Consider the following 23,162-nt stretch of genomic DNA (forward strand, 5'->3'; position numbering starts at 1 on the left):
AAGGTAAGTTCTGGATACATTTCCATATAAAATAGCAAAAGTCAGACACAATGATTCATGACTGTAATCCCAACATTTAGGAAGCCAAGACAGGAGGACTGCTGTGAGTTTGACATCAGTCTAGAATCCTACATCAGAACACATCTAAAAAAACAAAATATAATGAAACAAACAAACAACTGGGGGCTGGAGAGATGGCTTAGTGGTTAAGAAGACTGGCTGCTCTTCCAGAGATCCTGAGTTCTAATCCCAGCAACCAGCAGGTGGTGGCTCCCAGCCATCTACAGTGGGATCTGATGCCCTCTTCTGACATAATGTTGTAAATGTAGACAGAGAGAGCACGCACTCGCGTGCGCACGCACACAATTAAAAAATCAAGGTGAAACAGGAGAAAATAAATCTTTGTCAAATATTCGTTAGATAATGAAGGTGGGCCAGTGGTGGCGCACACCTTTAATCCCAGCACTCGGGAGGCAGAGACAGATAAAGTGAAGGCCAGCCTGGTTTTCAGAGCAAGTTCCAGGACAGCCAAGGCTGAACAGAGAGATCCTGCCTTGAAAACAAACAAAAAAGGCCAGATTGGGGCTGGAGAGACAGCTCAAGGGTTATGTTTACTGCTCTGCTCTTAGCAAAACCCAGTTTGTTTACCAACACCCACATAATGATTTATAACTCAGGTTCCAGGAGGAGATTTAACACTCTGTCCTCCATATACAGGGTGCACATAAACTCATTCGGGCACAATTACATATACACAATATTAAATCTTTTTAAAAAAAGGCCAGACTGTCTTATGAACCCATTCACTATCAATTCTTTGCTGTGAATACATTTATAAGATACATATACTGATGATATTATATATTCTGATAACTGATGGGTGATGTTGCTCTGTATGCTATAAATATGTCGCTCTGATTGGTTGATAAATAAAATGCTGATTGGCCAGTAGCCAGGGAGGAAGTATAGCAGGATAAGCAGACAAGGAGAATTCTGGGAAGAGGAAGGCTGAATGAGATGCCAGACCACCGTCCAGGAAGCAGCATGTAATGTCACACAGGTAAAGCCATGGAACATGTGGCAACATACAGATTAACAGAAATGGCCTGAATTTAAGTGTAAGAGCTAGTCTGAAGTAAGCCTAAGCTAATGGGCAAGCAGTTTTAATTAATGTAAGTGTGTTTACTTGTGTCTGAGCGGCTGCAGACTGGGCAGGACACAGGAAAACTTTCAGCTACAGATAATATTACCAATGCTTCAGAATCCCACCCCTAGAACCATAATGAAAGGTAACACATGGCCAACAACAATAAAACAAATAACATACAGGATCCATCTCGAAATAGACAAGTTCTCCTCCAGTCAGGGCGATCACCACTTGTCGCTGGTTCACTGCGCACTTCACAATTGTTTTCTTGCCAGGAGTCTTCCACTCATTGACTCTCTTATCTGCTCGTATGTGTCGAATGCCATCTGGATACACCTAGAAGTCAGTCGAAGAATAAAATCTAACAGCAATTCGATCACCCAGAATGATCCTCATACCTGGCAAACCTAGACTCATGCGATTAAGGTATCAACTAGAGTTAGTAGAGCCCAGACAATTTTTTTTTTTTTTTGGGTTTTTCAAGACAGGGTCTCTCTGTGTAACAGTACTGGTTGCCCTGAAACTTGTTCTGTAGACCAAGCTGGCCTTGAACTCACAGATCCGCCTGTCTCTGCCTCCCAAGTGCTGGGATTAAAGGCACGTGTGCCACCACCGCCCAGCACACAATTCAATTTTTAAAGAATTTTCTTTAAAGTTCATGCTTTGCCCCATCAGTTCAAAGTCTACTTGTTATTAAAGATGAGAACAGCAGTAATGGGGTTTTATTAACAGAAATAGCAAACTGAGAGGAAATGTTAGGTTTCAAATTCTCCAAATTGCTTAGTAAAAATCTGAAAGGAATTAACTCTCAGTGCACTTTTATATGTTGATAAAACATATGTACCTCCTATAGTTTTCTGGAAGGTGAGAATGGAGAGACGGGAATATGAGCACTCGGCGGCATTACAACATGATGGGCAAAGGAAAGACATAGCAAGCTCACCTGAACCAGTGCATCATCTCCTAATAAGGAGCAGGACAAGGTTGGAGTGGTGCCCAAGAACCCAGAGTCAGTCACTTCTTCCACAGTCTCTCCGATAGACAGCACAAGCGTGGCATTCACGAAAGACACAATGATGTAGGCATCAAATTCATCTGAAAAAAGAAAAGAAAGAAATGGTTAGGAAAGAACTCAAATTTACTAGCATTAGAAAGGCAATTGAGACACTAAGAGTTTCAGAAACCTTCCACAACATTCCTATGTGCAGTCACTACACGCATGCATACACAGAACGGGATGGCCCAAAAGATGACTGAGGGTCCTAGCAACCTACAAATAAATGCCCAAACACACTGAGTACAAATGTTTTCCTCTCATATCTCTGAAAACTAGGATTTTCTTCAGATATTTGCTAAAGAAATCATAGGGGACAATAAATAAATACATGGTTGGACTCAAACACACTACATAGCCAAATATGACCTTGAACTTTAACCCCTGCAACTCTTCTTTCTTGAGTACTGGAATTACAGGAATGCACCACCATGCCCAGTTTATAAAGTGCTGGGAATGGAACCCAGAGTTTCCTGTACGATGGGCAACTCTGCTTAATTTCAACCCATTTAATGAATATTTTAAGAGAACTAGAGAGACTAGCCAGGTGTGGTAGGATGCACCTCAAATCTGATCACTTAAAGGTGGCAGAGGCAGGTAGATCTGAGTTCAAGGAAGTTAAGACTATGTAGTGAGACCCTGTGTTAAAAAAACATCAAAAAAAAAAAAAAAATCAAACCAAACCAAACAAAAACAAAACAACAATTAAAAAACCTCAAAAGACCCCTAAAGGGAGCTAACATAAGAATACAATGTATAGTGACTAAAATGAACTACTGGAGGCCTGAGAATATTTAGTTATTCTAGGGCTATAAACTAGCTCTACTGGGAATGAGAAGACTACCAGTTAAGCAGGAAATGGGGGAAGGGAGAATGTTGATATTTTCAAGTCCTTGACCTCTCTGGTTTTTCACTGTTTAAAAATGTTAACAACACAGTGGTTAAGAGCAATCTTAATAGAATTTGCTTTTCATAATGTAGCTGAATAAACAAATACTAATGAGTTTCTCAAGGTCATAAGATCTTGAGTTCTATATAAAGGCAACCTTAATAGTTGTTCTCCCCCACAATCCCAATGTCAAAGGCCAACTATTTCCCATACTTTTACTCTACAGAATAAAACAACTTCTGAGTTGCCTACATTCACAATAGAGAACACTGGATACATACTTAATAAAGGCACATCGATTGTTTTTAGTAAGATTTCCCCCTCACTCTACATCTGTATTGTTACATCAACTTTTTGTCACCTTTACTCCCAACCCAGAAATCAGCTAAACAAAGGACCGAATAACAGAGTAAGGCACTAAACTAGATTAGCAGCTATAGAGCTCTGCTTGCCCTAAGCCTTGTCAGAGCTCAATGCCACAGGACGAACCTACTTAGTCCACCCACACCAAGGGCCATTTTTGGTTTGTATTACTCCAAAATTACTTACTATCAGAATTAATAGAATCAGCATTCTTTATAGGAGGGGTGAAGTAAAGACATGTTATTGGTATAGTCTACATAGTGCTACCCATTAGCAGAACATACAGTTTGGTGAGTTGTAATCAGTATTTTATAACAGAAATAATATAATGTTATGAAACTGCTTCACACAGTAAGGGTTAAATGCTGTTTGACAAAACTTCCAGTTAATAATACATGTATGCAACAAGGGTGGCTGAAAAGCAAGAACCAAAGACCTTTCCCAACAGGCAAGTTCTGATTGCTAGACCAGTGGAGTAATAACTCACAAAGTACAAATACAACTTTCAAAACATAAGTAGTACTGGACCACACACTTGGTGCTGTTGTACAATTGTACTGTTGTAGCTCTTAGAATGTGTCAAATGCTTTGGAGACACTATATAAAATGGCTTTACAACACCAAGCACTGTTTGCTATCATAAATGACTCAAGGCCTGATGAGATGGTTCAGGGTAAAGGTGCTTGCTGCACAGGGCCAATGATCCAAGTCCCACCCACAGGAGCCACGTAAAGATGGATGGAGAAGTAACTCCACAAAGTGGTCCTCTGCACTCCGCATGCACACTGCGGCATGTGTGCCCACACATACATCATAATAAGTAAATAATATTTTAAAAAGTCAATTAGGATATAGTTGTCTTTAAATGGATTCTTAATAGTTTACAGAAAGACTTAAATTCATCTCCACACAACATCAAACTTAAAACTTTATTCCAGCTCTGAACTTTGACCTGGAAATTTCTGACATATAGTAAGAAATTGCTTATTTTTATAAGGACACATCATATCCCATGTTTCTATTTACTAAAATTTGGTACCTTGAAAGCTGTGTAAGACTAAATTAAAGCCAACCCACAAAGGACTCTTAACTGGCCATTTTTTCCAAGGTCTTCCCTCAGTCCAGAGGGAAAGGGAGTTTTTGGAACAGAAGTCTTACAATTTTTGACTTACACATTAAGAGAATGGGGTTGAGAAGGGGTGCCCAGGTCTACACCTTCCCTTTAACCACAAGTCAAGACTACTCGGATATAAAGCAAACGTTCAATTCACTTCAACAGGGGTCACATTCTGACTAAATGATTCAACAAGTGAGAGAACAATGCCTAAAGCTTTAAAAGCTCTTTTAATCACAAATTTCCTGAAAACACCTATTTCCCAGTAAATACTAAGCACACTATAACTTCTACCATTTCCATTCTCCAGCAATGATGTTCTGAAGCAGATTAATTACTCTTAGGGAAATTACACGGTAAAAGCTGACATTCAGAACAAAAATCAAGCTTCAGGCACAGTATAAGAATTATAAGTAATCACAATGTCTTTTTCTAGAGGTTCTAAGTCTTACAAAAATATTACTTTCTGTCTAAGTGAAGAATCTCTTAGGGTAAGAGAACAGCTCTAGGCCCAAGTTCAGTATAATTCTCTCTTTCTCTTTCTCCTTCCCCCCTTTTTTGAGCACTACAGAAGCAGCCCAGAGAGGGAATGCCTGATGATCAACTAACTCCATTACAAATAGCCCTCTCCAAAAGGTAACACAAGGCATAATGCAGATGACAGAGCTTCCTGCATTTCATTCTCATTTGATATTCAGAGTACCTAGCTCTTCCCTTGCCTCAGTTTAATATGATATATCATATACTTCTTGAGGTCCTAATCTTTCAGTCAATACATCTGGAATGGGTAATTCCAAAAGAGAATTAAGCTGTGGTTGCTAGTTACACATTCTTTCAGTTTCATAAATGCCAACTAGTTCTACTGTCCAGACTCTGGGGGAAAGGAGAGCCTAATTTCTGCCTTAGACCAGCTGATAAGCAAGCAGATGGGTGACTGTCACTACAATACACACTGACATCCACCTGCAAAGTTCCCTCTGAGAGACACCATTAGGGCAGCCTCAGTATTCTGTGCAGGTCATCCCTTTCCCTATAGGATCCCATAGTAGACCCTAGCAGTAGGTACACACCTGTGATAATCAGCACCTTCACCAGCCACCTGTGGAAGAGAAAAAAAGGCTTGGTATTGGTAGTATGCATCACCAAGTACCAGCCAAGGTTAGTATTTGCCTGAAGACGGAAACACGTGTGGATAGAGGAATGCTCACTCAATAGTAACGTGGGGTATCTGGAAAGAAAATGACCAGAAAACCTAACATGTTTTTGTGGGTAATTGTCCCAAAGTACAGTAAAAAGAAAAACTGATCAGGAAATAGTTGCTACCTAGGTTTTGAAATTTAACAGAGAACAACCAGTTTCGTCACACTAGAAACTGCCCATCACTTCCATCAGCAAACATTTCTCTCTCTACAATACCTTTCTTTACTTTCAAATAAGCCTCTTTCCTGTCCTACGATCCCTCCTGCCAGCAGGCTTGCACCTTTCATCCCATCAGTGCACACAGGAGTTAGACACCCGTCTTTTCTTTTTTGGTGGTTCTACAATATAGGATCTGGACCAGAGCCCTGTGCACGCTTGTCAACTGCTTTACCAACGAAGTACTCCAGTCTCTTTTCTATGACAAGTGTTCGGAGGCAGAAATTCTACGTTGATTATTTTGAAAAGATGACTCCAGGATGAAAGCACAAAGAACCCAAGACTCTAGACTCCCATCAGAGTTAGTCAAAATGAGCACTGAACTAGGATTCAGGAGACAATTTTCTGCTATTATTTAGACATACTGGCTTTAGAGTCAACACTTAAAAGTGTCTAAAAGTTAGAAGCTGGGCACAGTGACACATGCCTGTCATCACTGTACTCAGGAAGCTAAGAAAAAAACTGTGAATGTAAAGTCACTGAAGACATCCAAGTTCTAGGCTGGCCTGAGTATATAGTGAGATCTACCTTTAAAAATAGTAGATCTCTCAAAGCATTTTTCTAGTTTAACTAATCTAAGTAACATTTACTGGAATCTTAATATCAAAATCCACCAAAATTCAAACCAACAACTACTAGTTTCTCTATGTAGAAATTATATTCAGTGTAGGAATCTCTTCAAATCAAATATCCAATAACTTTCTGAGCTACAACAATCCTAACAATTTCCTGTTGACACTCCCCTTTCAACTCATTTGATTCCAACTATGGGAATAAAACCCACAAAAAAAGCAGCGTTCTAATGAATTCCCCTCCTACACATTCCCCAGCTCCTTTCAGCTTGTTCTATTCAACTAGATCATCTAAACCTCAGGCAGAATCCCAGTTCTTTTCCAGTCACAGCTTTGTTTGCTGGCCAGATCTCAGTAGCTCCACATTCCTGACAGAAAAGATGAAAATGAGGTCTTAGAACAATAACCTTCTGCTCCAAAGTGAACACAGGAAACATGACAAGAGTTTTGTTATGGGACTGAAATTCAATGTCACAGGACATTCTTGTTGTTAGAGTGCCATACAAGCTACAAGACATTCAATTTTAAGGTGAAGTGACCATTTTTAATTCAAGAACTCAGACTCCATCTCCTTCACAACTCCTTTTCTATTCTGAAATTTGATTCCACTAAATCTATACATCCTTAAGCAGGAGCAGAACTGAACAAGTATACGATTTATAATCTTGACTTTCACTGTGATTTTAGCACAATGAAAACAGTTCAAGTACAATGAGAAGACAATTTTCCCTTAGAACATGCCTCTTACACAGGTGAAACCAGAGCTTTATCAATCCAAACATCACAAGGCAGCTGGGTGACTCTGAAATGTTTATGCTGCAGCAACTAAAACATAAACAGCAGCTCTATAACCTCTCTATGCACTTCAGAAAGAGCAGCAGTGAATGAAGGTACCCTGGTCAGAAGAAGCCTCAAAAAATGTGCTGTCATGCCAGAAGTTTCTGTGGTACTAGCTGAAGCGATACAGACGTATTATGAATGCAGTTTCTAAGTTTCCCATGGTAATGGTTCCCAAGCCCCATCTTGACTACCAGGAAAGGGACACTTACCTTCAATATGCCGACGTACTGTCCAGACAGCATTGGGGTTACCAGGGAGCTCAGAAACAGCCATTTCCGATACCTAAAAGGACAGCAGGCAAGTCACAGATCCAGTGAGCATGAAACTACTATTTTCACAATATACTACATAATGATATCCCAAAGGCAAAGGCCTCACACCGTACGGTACAGTAAAAGAACTGGACTACTTAGTGAAAAAAGAACCTAAACCCCAAAGATTGGCGGCACAGACAAGCCCTATTACAGACAGCAAAAAAGCCACAGAACATTCAGAAGGCTACAGCCAAACTATATACTTCCTTTGGATTTGCCATGTCTACACCCTTAAAGAAAGAAAGAAAGGAAACAAAAGAAAAGCACCATTGGAAATAAAAGAAACAATCTAAATCAGTACTTTATTGATTTCTCTAACTTCTACAACACAAAATCACATCTCTTCACAGATGCAAAAGCCATACACTAGAAAAAATACTGTTTTATCCCTGGGCTGACAATCACCTTACAAGTGGCTCACAGAAAGCAAATTTTTTCCCCAACTACACTTTGATACTCCTTAAGGACAGCTAATAGTGGGTTATACATGAACTCTGTACTTATTACCTTTGGAATTCTTCTGTTAATATAAAGTTAATAAAGTTTATTAAATATTGTTACATGACCCAGAGACAGAGCACTTAATGCATTGTACTATGTAACTATGTCTTATAGAAAGAACAAGAAAATTCAAGGCACTGTCCTTTTCAGTTTCTAAGAATAAGAGGAAGACATAAGAACTTCATCAGTAAAACTTTTATGTCAAGTATGCTTCTCAATAGAAATTTGGTTTTTATTCAAATAAGACTATAGTCAAAGTAAGACAGACATACAAGAAGGAACAAAGCAATATATTTTTTAACTATTTTCAAAATATAACAAAAACTCTGCTTATAAAGTTGTAAGGACAGAAGGCAAGGCATTAAAATGCAACTCTAGAGTCCTTCTTATACTACGCAAAGCTTCCTTCTTGTGTGTGGCAAGAACTAGTGTGCAGCATATCCTCACTAGGAGCCAACGAGCAGTAAGTAATAGAGAACTTCAGCTCCTGGCATGCAGGTTAGGACAGTGAGACTGCTCTGCCTGGGGCCAGTCCTGGCTACAGTGAGACCTCATCTTTAAAAACAACAAAGGAAGCCAGGTGGGTGGTGGCGCGAGCCTTTAATCTCAACACTCAGGAGGCAGAGGCAGTGAGTTTTAAGGCCAGCCTGGTCTATAGAGCAAGTTCCAGAACAGCCAGGTCTACACAGAGAAACCCTACCTATCCCAAAACAAAACAAAAACAAAAAAAAACAAAAAAAAAAAAAAGGGGGGTGAGATAGAAAGAGAAGAAAAAGTCAAGCAGACACATATGCTGATTCTAAATTTGATCAAGGTCACTCAAAATTTAGCGAAATGACTATTTTGGCAGTGAAAATACTTTTAGATTTCCAAAACAACTACGTTGAACAAACTAAATCTTCCTAATTCTACCTACTGTGGATCAAATTAGACGTAAGCCTCCGCTTTTCCAGTTACAGCATCCCATATCTTAAGCTGTCTTAATCATATAACAATCCATTAAGCAAATGCCATCATTAAGTGAAGTTTATAGAACAAAAATTTAAAGTTGCTATTTAGTAAAGCCAGATTTAAAACCAAGGTCATCTTGGCTATATTTAAACAAAACTGATGAAAAACAGACAATAGTTCTCTTGAGACCTACCTTGTCAACCAAACTCTAATTCAAACGTTCACAGAAAATGTTATTTACTTTCCCCAAGATGTCATAAGGAGTGAACCGGGAGCTACCATACTAGTAAGGAAAAGGTAATCTAAACTCCATAAACTTTAGGGACAAGAGGAAGTACATATTTATTCACAGAAACAGTAGTTTATCATTGACCTCATCAAAGTAAGCCTATATGATGTTCTTTGCTGGCCTTCTTTCCACACCATAAAGAGAACCAAGAAATTCCCATCTTACCTCAAGTCCATGCCTTAAGACTCTCAGAGATGACCGGGGACCCCTACCACAGGCTACATACAGCTGTGGAGTGTCTTCATTGGCCAGATCAGCTATCTGCACAACAAGGGGAAAATGTTATTGTACTAAGTTTTTAAACACAACTATGGGGGGACAAACTAGTCTCTGGTTTAATTATATAATGGCTGGGAAATGAGAAAAGGCCCCAGTGTTCCACATTAAACAAACAAACAACAACAAACACCACAAAAAATTGTTGGGTGGTGGTGGCATGCTTAATCCCAGCACTGAGGAGGCAGAGGCGGGAAGAAGCAGGCTCTGAGGTAGTGGTCAGCCTGATCTACAGAGTGAGTTCCAAGAAAGCAAGGAATGCACAGAGAAACCCTGTCTTGAAAAACCAAAAAAGCCAGGGGTTAGTATCACACGCCTTTAATCCCAACACAGAGGCAGGCAGATCTCTGAGTTCAAGGCCAGCCTGGTCTAAGAGAGTTCCAGGACAGCCAGGGCTACAGAGAAACCCTGTCTCAAAAAAACACAACAAACTTATGCAATTTGTTCAGCAGTCAGACAGGAACGTTGACATTGAGTGAAGTGTTGTTATATATAACCTGCACCTGAATATTAGTGTTTCCTTCCACTTAAGTGTCAAATTACACTGAGTAATTATAACTTTCTCACTCATGAAAACAATTTTAACATAAGTTTTCAGGCATTCCAATTACCATAACCACTACTTTCAAAATTTATTAACTACGTATCTACATATATGCTTATGATATGGCTAGCACCAAGGACAGTCTTGAACTTGAATCTTGTACAATGGTCAGGCAGGGGAGCTTAAACCTGTAATCCCAGCACTTAGGAGGCTGAGGCAAGAGGACAGTTAGTTCACAACTAGATTTGAACTACACAGAGTAAGACTGTCTCAAAACAAATACTCCTCAGAGTGATAGGTTTTAGGCCCTGAACTCTTTAATTACCAGTTTTCCAAAGCAATGATTGCACAGACAAGTTGTTCTTAAGACTACAATTCAATTTAAGGAAAACTTTAAATGATTACATTTCAATTTAATAACAGGCTGGCACAGTGTAGTGATTGAATACCTGGCAAAAAAGAATGGGAGAGAGGCTGTCCAGTTCATCAACCAGCACCAGGTTTTTCAGTGGTCTTGGCTGAAAGAAGAATGTATCTCCTTCTTCTAGTGGCATGGCAGATGAAAATTCAGGTTCTTCGTCGTCATCTCCAAGATGGGCAATTTGATATAAGTAACTGGGGAAAAGCAAAGAAACTTTCTTTGGCATAGGTAATGAATAAACGATTAAGCATAGTTATGTTTCAGTATATCTGGAAATGGGTTCTGCTTCCAAAGTTAGCTTAAAAATTTCAAATGAAACAAGCTACTTAGACAAATGGCATGTTGAGGAAAGATTATGGGCTGGGGATAGATAGCTCAGTTGGAAGAATGCTTTACATACATGCACCGGGAAACTAAGTTCTGATTCTTAACACCTATGTAAAAATCAAGATTCAGCAGTAACCATCTATAATCCCAGAGCTGGGGAGACAGGCTTGGATCCCTGGAGCTTGCTGGTCAGCCAGTCTATACAAAATCAGTACACTTCAGATTCAGTGCAAAACCTTGTTTCAGGAAATAAGGTAAAGAGCCTTGAGGAAGATACTTGACATTGACATCTGCCCATATACCCACATACACTTCCTTGTCTGGAGACAAGGCAGAAATAGCACAAACTCCTAGAAAGTATCTACATTTTAATTATGAGATAAGTGAACTTAAATTAGTAAAGTGTTTTGTATACATGTTAGCAGATACTGGCAAGACCTTGTCATTTTTGTAAGTAATTTGAAGTTGTGGATACTGGTTTTAAATTGGTGACTAGAGTTTAGATTTCTTCCATTTGGCAATGAAAATCCATCAAAGATAGTTAATATAGAGATATAGGAAATGTCAGTAAGGATTGTCCTATCTTGTTGAGATGATATGGAGACAGACTCTATAAAAACTGGATTTTACAGGAAACCCAATCGAATTAAGTTTAGATTGGAACCAAATAAAGAAGTAAAAACAGAACTCTGCACTTGATTAAAAGTAGCAGAGGAAAGGTAAATTGAGAACTCACAAGTCACTCCAATAGCTCTTTAGGCATTAACAAAAAATCCTCATCACGGCACACTGGTGTTGTGGGCAGGCAGTGTAGGTACTAATGAACTTCAAGTTTAACTCTGCACAAGAAGTACTTGTAGAAACCTCTCTGGTTTTTAGTTTTCTGGAGCCAATCATCACACTAAGTAGCCCAAGCTGGGCTTGAGATTTTCCTGCCTCAGCTTTCTAAGGGCTGGGATCCAGGTATGTGACACTACACACTCAGCTAAAGATATTTTTGCAGACATTCAGAGGTGGCAATGGAAGCCATTGAAGTAAAGGAAGCTAACAAGAAAATGAACACAAAAAAAAAGTGACTAGAAGGATGCCTTGGTGGCGGGGCGGCGGCGGCTTAAGTGCATTTGCTGCTCTTGCAGAGGACTTGAGTTGGTTCCCAGTATCCCTCCCTATCTTGACAGCTCACAACCATATGGAACTCTAGTTTCGATGCCCTCTTCTGGCTTTCTATATGCACATGGCACATATACATACACTTAGCACACATACATACACATAAAGTAAAATTTTAAATAACTTTAAAAACTGATTTATAAAAAGAGGGAGAAAGAAAGGGCTGGGGGGGGAATGAATACAAAGAGAAGATGAGAGCAATATTTACTTTGAAAAACCTTAACCATTTTGTGAAAAGCTCTCTAGCTCTGAAAGCACACCTCCCTTCTGCCAACTTCTACTATTATGGTAACCAAGGTAAATTGAGACAATAAAGGGATTACTCACTGATTTCCAAATTCCGATGCCACAAAAAGGAAGCCTGTTTTAAGCACACACATAGCCGCAGCAACAGGTACAGTATCAAAATACTTCAGGCGGATCTCAGTTACCTGGAGCAAGAAGACTAGTGTAAAGGCAAGTACAGCTTGGCCACAGAAGCCCGCTATTGTACATTACAAGCAGAACCAAGTGAAACACTGTGCTCAGTATCTAAACCACAACTGAACAAACAACAACTCAGACCTGCCAGGCTGATTTGTTTATACATTGTCTACTGCTCTTTCTGTCTTAAGGCCAAAGTGAATTTAGACTGAGCCTATACAGCATGGAAAAATTGAAAATGATTACCTAACCTTTACAAACCTTACCAATTCCCAACTAAATGGCTACCTAGGTAACTAAATTTGCCCACTGTTAAAGACCAAGTCAAAAGATCATGCATATTATCAACTTCCAAGACATGAAAAGCTTTGGCTTTACAAAAACAGATACTCATTGGCCAGAATGGGAAACCCATTTTCACATTCAAACCTAAAAGTAACCACTTTCTAAGATATCTAAATTTCTTTTTCTTTTATTAAAAATAGATTCTTGCTGGGCAGTGGTGGCGCAACGCACTCGGGAGGCAGAGCCAGGCGGATTTCTGTTAGTTCGAAGCTAGCCTGGTCTACAGAATCAGTTCCAGGTTAGGCTCCAAAGCTACACAGAGAAAGCCTGTTTGGAAAACAAACAAACAAACAAACAAAAAAAAAAAAAGGAAGATTCTTGTCCCATACCATACATCCCAGCCAGTTTTCCCTCCCTCCACCTTTCCCAGGCCCCAACCACCTCCCCTCTTCCCATTTCCCAGGCCTCCAAGAGACAGCCAAACAGGACAAAACAATATACAAAGACAAGGAAGGCAAAAGCCCTCTTTTTGACTTGTCAAGTATCAGCTGTACTTACTCCCTATCTGAACTCAGGCAAAGCTATGTACAGATGATTTGCAAAACAGCTTTGTAAATCTTACACGTATACATAGCAAGTACTTTAGACAAAGGCTTTAAATTATATTCAAATTAAAAATCAAAACAGACTACAACAAACACCCCCGCCCCCGCCTTATCCATGGTCTACTTACCATATCTTCATCTGTCTCCAAAGTGATCTTAAAGATATCTCCCTGCTCCGTTTGGGCCAAAAAGAAGAACATGGATTTGGTCTTATGGGTGGCAGAACAAACAAAAATCATTCCTCTTTCAGGGTCATCCAGGTCATTCTAGCAAGGCCAAAGACATAATCAACATCTTAGAAATAGGTACTCTTTATTCTAGAATTCAGTACTTTAACAACAGGAACTATACAGACAACTACTCAAGGTCTAACATACAAATATTAACTACAGAAGCTGCCCACTGAACAAAACAACTAAAACTTGTCTGCTAGAAATATATAATAAACCCCCGGTAACCAAGAAACAGCTAATATTCCGCTCTGCAGCCTGATCAGATCAGTAAGGCAAAAATCATCTCCACAGACAAATGTCAGAGAAGAGACATGAAATCAAAGTCATCATTTCAAGCTGTGAGTAAAAATTTAAAAACAAAAACCACATCTATCCACATCTATTCCCATTGCCATGGGAACCATCCATCACCAACCAGCCTGCGTAGCACCAAGTTCCCACTTAGCAGTGACTCTAGTGCTTTGAGTTTTTAATGTTAACATCTCATAAAATATTTCTGCAAGTAAACTCTTTATGAAGTTTTATAGCTCTTCACTGTCCCAAGCTAAATACAAAGTCCTGGCAGTCAGATGCTCAATAATTGTCTGATTAACAGGCTGATTTCACTGCTTTTACTAAGATTAAATTTCTGTTTAGGTTTTTAGAAAATTGATGTGACTTCTACACAGAACAACTAACTAAATTCTATAAGGTTTAACCCAGAGTCAATATTAAAAATAAATAATTCAAAGCTGGGGGGAAGCAACATATGAACTGATTCAGGAATAAGATCGGTAATGTGTCCACAGGATAAATAGACCGCCATCATTTGTAACCTCATAATAAAGCGAACAGGCAAGTACTGCCTTAGTAAAGTAATAATCTGCTCAACAGGCAGTGCTGTAACCTAGCCTGTAGAAAGTCTTGGGTCCAAGAGCAGAATAAACTAGGCGTGGTAACACATGCCTGTAATCCTGTCACTTAGAAGGACACAAGGATTATAGAAAGACAAGTTTATCCTGAGCTAAACTGCAGATTCTAAGACTATTCTGGGCTAGATAATAATAAACAAGGGCTGGAGAGATGGCTCAGCGGTTAAGAGCACTGGTTGTTCTTCCTGAGGTCCTGAGTTCAATTCCCAACAACTATATGGTGGCTCACAATCATCTATAATGGGATCTGATCCCCTCTTCTGTCATGCAGGCATATATGCAAATTACATAAAAAAATAAATCTTTAGAATATTAACAATAAAATAGTAATTTCCTTTTTAAAAAATACCAGTTTTAGAAAAATAGCATTTATTTCTTCAAATAACTAAAACATGGCAACAGATAAATTTAAGAGACTATACTGGGGCCAGTGAGATGGCTTAACAGATAGCAACACTTGCTAAAAGCCTGAGTTCAACTGGAGACCCACATGATGGAAAGACGAAACTGACTGCTGAAGTTTGTCCTCCAACCTCCATACATGTACCTCGGCATGCATGACACAAAATAATAAATGTGAGAGTGAGAGTGAGAGAGTGAGAGAGAGAGTGAGTGAGTGAGAGAGAGAGAGAGAGAGAGAGAGAGAGAGAGACACCAGGCAGTGGTAGGGTACACCTTTAATCCCAGCACTTAGGAGGCAGAAGCAGGCAGCTCTCTGGCAAAGACCTTACCCGTCTCCTAGGAATTGGACATCGGATATCTGGTTGGTCACCAAAGTTCTTATAGGTGATATAATTTTCAGAACAGATCAGCACTCCACTTGGACCATCTGACCCTCCAGGAACTGTGAGAGGAAAAAATAAAAAAAGGTTAACAGTGACTTAATTACTCTGAGCTGCTCTTAGTTTCAACTGCTCTCCTTCCCACTTGATGCTGTATGCCAGAAGCTAAAAGGCAAGCCAACCAAGTATTTCTTCTTCCTGATGTCCACTTTAAATAAAGTACTTAAAAGGTGGAAGCAAATGGATCAAAAGTCAAGTCACCTTCAGTTACACAGTGAGTTTGGGGCTAGTCTGAGCTGTATGAGATCCTGTCTCTTAAAAATTAAAATAAAGCCAGGAATGGTAGTTTCCATCTGTAATCCTAGCACTTGGAAGGATCAAGAGTTTAAGATTTATCTACAGCCTGAGTTATATGAGAGAATTTCAAAAGACAAAAATAGGGGCCCAGTTGGCAAAGTGCTTTCCACACAAGCAAAAGCAAAAGGACCATTTAAAAGTCTAAGTGAAAGCGCACCCTGTAATCTCAGCACTAGGGGGAAGAGATGGGGAGGATGATGTCCTTGAGGCTTGCTGTCAGTGCTCTTAGCTGCCGAGCCACATCTCCAGGCCCCTTCCTCAGTTCTGATATTCACATAAAGCTACATAGTTGCATATAGTTCTATTCTTTTTGTTTGTTTGGTTTTAAAGACAGGGTTTCTCTGTGAAGTTTTGGTGCCTGTCCTGGATCTCACTCTGTAGACCAGACTGGCTTCAAACTCAGAGATCTGCCTGGCTCTGTCTCCTGAGTACTGGGATTAAAGGCATGCACCACTGCCGTCCAGCAGTTTTATAAATAAATAAATAAATATTTTGGGTTCTTTTTGCTTTTGAGACAGGTGTCTCATCATATATATATCTGTGGCTGACCTCAAACACAGTAAGATCCAACTGCCTCTGCCTCTCAAATGCTCTCAAATGCTGGGTATATCACCACACCCGGTGGAATTTTAAAATAAATAATTTAAATTTAAAATAAATAAACAAATGAATGAATAAATGAATGAATAAATAAATAAATGAGGGTGGTTGTTGAGGGATGGCTAAGCAGTTAAGAGCACTTGTTGCTCTTCAGAGGACTCAAGTTCAGTTCCTAATACTCAAGTCAGGCAGCTCAATAACTGCCCATGACTGCAGCTCCAGATCCTCTTATGTCCTCCTTGGACACCCACATGCAAGAGGCATTAACTTACAGACATATTCACACACAAAAATAAAAGCCAAAAACAAAACTTTCAGGTGCCAATATAGACATGGACAATGGTGTTTATGTGAAGGCCAGTGGCCCACCACAGGAGTAGGTTTTCTCCTTCCAAAGATGTTGTAGTTCCAAGCATCAAACCCAGTTTTTAAGGTTGGTGGCAAGCACCTTGACCTGTTATGCCACCTTGGGGGCCATCAATTTCTCTTTAGATCAATATTAGTAATGCTTTTTATAGTATTTCATCTAAATTTTCAAATTCATAAACTGACTTGTCTACATACTCATAGTATAAGCGTTATTAAAGAGCTAGATATTTCAAATACTTGGCATAGCATCTTTTGTTTTTACAGACAGGGTTTCTCTGTGAAGCCCTGGCTGTCCTAGAACTCATTCTGTGGACCAGGCTGGCCTCCAATTCAGAGATTCCCTGCTGGGGATAAAGACACATGGCACCCAGTCTTTTCTTTTTAAAAATCACTTTACCATCTTAAAATTTAGCCTCAAGAAAAACAGAAGCTTGGTATGGTAACCAACATCTGTAATTCCAACACCAGGGGACTAAGGCAAGAACTGCCAAGAGTTCAAGGTCAGCTCGAACTACTTAACCAAGACTACAGGATGAGAAATTGTCCTCTTTAATCCCAGCACTTGGAAGGCAAAGGCAGGCAGATCTCAGTGAGTTCGAGGCCAGCCTTGTCTATCTACAAAGTGAGATCCAGGACAGCCAGGACTGTTACACAGAGAAATCCTGTCTCGAAAAAACAAAAACAAAAAAAAAAAAAGAGAGAAATTGTCTAAAGTAACAGAACAGAAACATACACAGGGATTAAGACCCAAATCCTGGGGGCTGGAGAGATGGCTCAGCAGTTAAGAGTACTGGCTGTTCTTCCAGAGGTCCTGAGTTCAATTCCCAGGAACCACATGGTGGCTCACAACCATCTATAATGAGATCTGGCATGCAGACAGAACACTGTATACATAATAAATAAATAAATAAGGGCTGGAGAGATGGCTCAGGGGTTAAGAGCACTGACTGCTCTTCCAGAGGTCCTGAGTTCAATTCCCAGCAACCACATGGTGGCTCACAACCATCTGTAATGAGATATGGTGCCCTCTTCTGGCCTGCAGTCATACATGCTGTATACATAATAAATAAATAAATCTTTTTAAAAAATTAAATAAATAAATCTTTTTTAAAAAAAAAAAAAAGACCCAAATCCTATGTGGTCAAATCTATTAAGTTTAGGCATAAAATGGAGCAAGTAAAAGATACAAAACAGGTTGGAGAGATGGCTCAGCAGTTAAGAGCACTGGTTGCTCTTCCAGAGACTGGGGGTTCAATTCCTAGTACCCACATGGTGACCCACAATATTCTGTAACTCCAGTTCATAGGGATCCAATGTCTTCTTCTGGCCTCCATAGACATACAAAAGCAAAACACCCATATAAAGTAACGTATATTTTTTAAAAAGGCACGAAGCAGCATTAGAGAAAAGTACCTGTAATAAGGAAGTTGCCATGTTCCTCCAGGGGTTCACTGTATTTTCGAACCACGTGATTTAAACCAAGGTCTAATTCATAGAAAGTGAGCGTCTGCTGGGTGTTAGCTGCTGCTTCCCCTGTTGGATCATTGTCTGCTTCCTGTAGGACAGTGCCACAAAGATTAATCAGCAAGTTTTAGACTGAGAAAGGATATCAGGACCTTGCATATGCACAAGAAGTAAAGGTTCACAGATTCCAAATAGTGTGATAAAGTTCATGCTACTATAAAAATGGTAGAGCTACAAGGACCCAGATCTCTATTCTGGATCCAGGGATGCCACCACCAGAGGATGCTGCTTTCTGTCCAGAGCAGAGTGGTATCCTTTGCCATTCACTATTTCCATTTTTTAAAAAAATACACCAAATAGAACTTGGCATTTCTCATGCAGCTCCTCCCAATATCTCAGTCCACAGAGCAGTCACTTAAATCATAGCAAAGGATAAGACATAGTCAAGTGCAAACATTCTGAAGGCTTTCAGTAAAGTATTTATAATGTGAAAAAGGTCTTCTGGCAAGAATGATTTAAGAGAAAATAATTTAAATAATACTAATTTAAGATCTACATCCACACAGCGTGGGAGTCTAATGGAATCCAGCTCCGACTGGTTCTTGTGGGGAGGAGAGGAATGAGGAAATGATAGAAAGAGACATAAGAAAGACAGACACAGGACAGCTTCAGGAGGGCCGAGTCAATACCCAGTCAAGTCTCAAGGTTTATTACAAAGGGTTTTTTGTCCAATGCCAAGGAGAGAGGCAAAAGACCTCCTCCTTTCAAAATTAAAGCACAATGTACAGCCAACTACAGACCCTTCAAAACACCTGGTAACCATGCCTGTGGCCAAATCACCCCATTATGCATCCCTGCTGGGTAAGGCAAGCTCAGATTCTCTGACCTTGAGTAATCTGGGCCCCCCACACACAACAAAGGAAATTATTTTAGGGAAAAGATTGAGATGACTAAAAAAAAAAAAAAAAGAAAGATAGAGAGAGCACACTAGTCTTCAGTACCTCATAATCCATTTCCAGACAAGCAAACATAGGATTTTCAAATCCCACATCTACTCCAACCACATGATATACTAGAGTGTTCGCTTTGTGGGCCTCCAGGGGAGATGAAATGGTAAGTCGGGCTGCAGCATCTCTGTTCAAGATATATACCAATTTTTGCTTCTCAATTGCACCTATAGTTGAAGGAGATGAAACATACCAGATTTCCACATGATGAAGAGACAGACACTTAGGATATACACAATGCTTATTCTTTTAAAATAACATTGTTAACAATCATCACTAACTATACAAGTCGTGTACAGCCCTCTATTGTTAGCAGGCAACAAAATCATTATAACCCCTCCTTTCTAATAAAAAAACTTAATATCCCCCTAATTCTTCAAAAAATTAAGGTTCCCTGGACTTAAAGACACTAGGAAACACAACAGTACCTACTATATTTGTTATAGCTCATTGTTGAATTAGGCCTAGTGGTTTTGTAATTGCTCAAAGGGTTGCCCTCTAGAGGCCTGATCAGATACACAGAATTTCCCTCATGAATTCATCAGAGAAGAGACATGAATGTGAATCATCACTTCAGGCTGAAGAAAGCAACCACATTGACTACACAACTAAGATCACTTCACTGTAGCCTTTGCTGCAGGTGAATTTATTTTTCCCAGATAGATAAAAAGTAGTTACTTTATGACTTTCCTACTATTTTAACAGGAAACCTTTAACAAAATTAAACCAGCATAAATTGGAGTAAATACAAATGTAATGCCAAACGTTAGCACATTAAGTGATAGACTAGCACACTGCAAAGATTGCAGCATGTTATATAGCACATTGAGCACATGGAAAAATCAGAGAAGCACTCAAGAGCAAATAAAGTAAGTCACTCACTGATCATAACAGCTCTTCCTTTGGGATCCACAGCTAAGAACTGGCCAGGAACAATACGGCGACATCCACTTTTGCCAAAAGTTTCTTGGTGAATTTTCTCAAACATATTCTTAGATGGCTGGTATTCCAAGATAACAATTCGGCCCGAGTCACTACCAACTACAATGTAGTCTTTGGTTCCACCTGTTAGCCTAAAGGCCATAAGTGACCGGATAACACCAAATACTTCCACAGTGAGGAGGGTATGTACTTTGCCAGTGTTAGGGTCTGGGCGAAGTAATTCCAAGATCTTCCCACGAGAAACAACAATTTCCTGTTGTTTGGTTCCTAAGTCACCAAAAAATAAAGATCATAAACACCCAGAATGAGCCCTCAAAATAGAGATGGATAGAAAAGTCAGTGAGACAACTGGAATTAAATTAGTTGGGGGAATCTATGTTTTGAATTAATTTATTCTACTTGAAAAGGTACTTTCCCCAGAATTGACCTAACCAAAGTAATTATCAAAAAAAGCCTTTTATAAAGGGTTACATAAGTAAAAAACCAAAACAAAACAACCTTATTTTCATAAAATTGATCACCAATATACACAACTGGGAAGTATCTGTTACTGATAATGGTGCTGCATGCTCTCAGATTATGCTAATACAGCAAGCACTTTACCCACAATGCTAACTCTCTTAGTTGTCTGGCTCAAGCAACAAGTGCTTTCACTGGAGAAGCTATCTTGCCAGTCCTTTTCTTTCTTTCTTTTTTTTTTTTTTTTATAAAGACTATGTATTGCCGGGCGGTGGTGGCGCACGTCTTTAATCCCAGCACTTGGGAGGCAGAGCCAGGCAGATCTCTGTGAGTTCGAGGCCAGCCTGGGCTACAGAGAGAGATCCAGGAAAGGCGCAAAGCTACACAGAGAAACCCTGTCTCAAAAAAACCAAAAACAACAACAACAACAAAAAAAGACTATGTATCTTAGCAAGGTGGTGGTGGTAGCAGCACATGCCTTTAACCTCAGCACTCTCGGGAAAGGTAGGCAGATCTCTGTGAATTCAAGGCCAGACTGATCTACAGAGCTGGTTCCACCAGAACTGTCAAGGCTACAGAGAGAAACCCTGTCTTGGAAAGACAGAGAGAGAGAGAGAGAGAGACAGAGACAGAGACAGAGACAGAGAGTGTCATGGAAAGACAGAGAGACAGAGAGAGAGAGAGAGAGACAGAGACTGACTGAGACTGACTATATATTATGTATTTTAGGCTAGCCTCAAACTCACCATGTACTTCAGACTTCAGGTTGGCCTTGAACTCATGCTCATAGTATCTCAGCCTCCAGAGTGCCAGAGCTATAGGCGTGAACTATCACACCCAGTTAAGATATTCTTTTTAGCAAATCTGATATCAAACTCCAGATTAAGAACCTGTAATCCCAGCTCTGGGAGGCTAAGGCAGGAGGACTACTAAGTGAGGCTATCTTGGACTAAAGTGAGACTGTCTTGGGAAAAAAGACCATGACTTATACAGCCTATGTCTCACAACATACACAATTTGAGAAAAGATATGCACCTATACTTAGAATCATTAAATGGAAAGAAATGCACCTGAAACTAGGTGACGGATAGTACACCATAATTTAACACAAACCACACCAATATTTTCTTAATGGAAAACAATAAATTTCCTCAACAAAAGCTTAAGCTATAAATATATATATATATATTAGTCTACTTCAGTTCCCAAAGTTAATGCCTGGAGAACTTACCGGAGAAGTTGCCATGGATGGCAAAGCTGATGCCAGTGGCCCGCTGTAGGGTCAAGTTATACAGAAACATGACGACAAGCAAGACTGAAACAGCACTTTGGACTTTTGTCTACACCAACAGTATCAAGTCAGAGCCGGCTACAAATACAAAAACAGAAAAATGACTGTTGTTAAAAGAAATTCTGTATGGGAATTTCTGGTTGAAGCTGTCTTAACCAGCAGAGTTAAGGCCTACTGCAAAACACCACATTTATCATTAAGAGAGCCTTTTCAGGCTGGGGATGTAGCTCATTGCTAGAATCCTTGTTTAGCATGCACAAGGCCCTGGGGTTCATTCTCAAGGGAAAAGAAAAATACAGCATCATATATATGCTAGGCACCATTCTAGTATGTTACATCCTTTGCGTTTCATCTCACATGAATCCCATGAAAGCCTACATATTGGCATGAACCTGCATTCTGAGCGCTAAGAGGCTGAAGCAGGAAAAGATTTCCAAGTGTAAGACCAATCTGAGCTACACAGTGAATTCCAGAATCGACAATACAGCAATACCCTGTCTTAGGTTTTTCCTTTTTCTTTGAGACACCGTCTCATTTGTAGTTCTGGCTGTCTTGGAACTCAGAGATCCTCTTGCCTCTGCCTCCCAGGTACTGAGATTAAAGGTATGCACCACTACACCCAGCAATACCCATTTTGGGGTGGGGGGGAAGCTAGGCATCATGGCTCTCTTCTGTAATCCCAGAACTGGAGAGACAGAAAGAAGATTACTACAAGTTCACTGGCCAGCCTAAGCTACATACTCAGTTCCAGACTCTAATACAAAAAGAAAACAAACTATGGTCAAGGAAACTTAATCTCAAAAATTATATCCATTGCCCAACATATAGAAAGTAGTGAACTGCCAGGAACTAGAACTTGTTCAATTAATGCAACAAGCCTCTATGGTTTTTGTCAGACAAACGAAAATCTATGGTTAACTGTAGTCCAACAGGCTACATTCACATCATTCAAAACTCAAATGCATGGTAAAAACTTCAGATCCATTTCCCAGCCACTCAATTCTCTTTGGGAATCAATCTCTCCAACTTCATCTTTCCATATGCTTATATATGTGTATGAATATTCAAGAACACACAGTGCATGTCCTCTCTTTAACCAAAGGCTGGGTACTAACTATACTCACTACATTGCAACTTCTTTATGAATTACTTTGAAACACCAGTAAAGAGCCGTTTTTTGCTGCAAATACAGGGAATCCTGTTCAATGGCTACATTACCATTCAATTAGACAAACTGTTAATATTA

General features: G+C 39.7%; 1 protein-coding gene and 2 non-coding genes across 3 annotated transcripts in view; all 3 read right to left on the bottom strand.

Moving 5' to 3' along the window:
• Positions 1 to 23,162, bottom strand: part of Sf3b3 (splicing factor 3b subunit 3) — a 40,182-nt gene that overhangs the window by 15,835 nt on the left and 1,185 nt on the right. Inside the window, exons 2-13 of the mRNA XM_028891098.2 lie at positions 21,857 to 21,994; positions 20,107 to 20,433; positions 19,219 to 19,391; positions 18,167 to 18,308; positions 15,377 to 15,489; positions 13,630 to 13,767; positions 12,516 to 12,619; positions 10,720 to 10,885; positions 9,616 to 9,711; positions 7,605 to 7,677; positions 2,091 to 2,242; positions 1,328 to 1,483 (exon numbers count right to left, since the gene is read on the bottom strand). Coding sequence (XP_028746931.1) covers positions 1,328 to 1,483; positions 2,091 to 2,242; positions 7,605 to 7,677; positions 9,616 to 9,711; positions 10,720 to 10,885; positions 12,516 to 12,619; positions 13,630 to 13,767; positions 15,377 to 15,489; positions 18,167 to 18,308; positions 19,219 to 19,391; positions 20,107 to 20,433; positions 21,857 to 21,926 — 1,710 coding nt within the window. The 5' untranslated portion in view covers positions 21,927 to 21,994. The remainder of the gene's footprint in view (positions 1 to 1,327; positions 1,484 to 2,090; positions 2,243 to 7,604; positions 7,678 to 9,615; positions 9,712 to 10,719; positions 10,886 to 12,515; positions 12,620 to 13,629; positions 13,768 to 15,376; positions 15,490 to 18,166; positions 18,309 to 19,218; positions 19,392 to 20,106; positions 20,434 to 21,856; positions 21,995 to 23,162) is intronic.
• LOC114708102 lies at positions 13,986 to 14,073 on the bottom strand. Its single transcript, XR_003736742.1, has one exon. It is a non-coding gene; the product is annotated as a small nucleolar RNA SNORD111 (small nucleolar RNA).
• On the bottom strand, positions 19,727 to 19,805 carry LOC114708103. Its single transcript, XR_003736743.1, has one exon. It is a non-coding gene; the product is annotated as a small nucleolar RNA SNORD111 (small nucleolar RNA).

Source organism: Peromyscus leucopus, chromosome 5 (genome assembly GCF_004664715.2).
Source record: "Peromyscus leucopus breed LL Stock chromosome 5, UCI_PerLeu_2.1, whole genome shotgun sequence".
NCBI lineage: Eukaryota > Metazoa > Chordata > Mammalia > Rodentia > Cricetidae > Peromyscus > Peromyscus leucopus.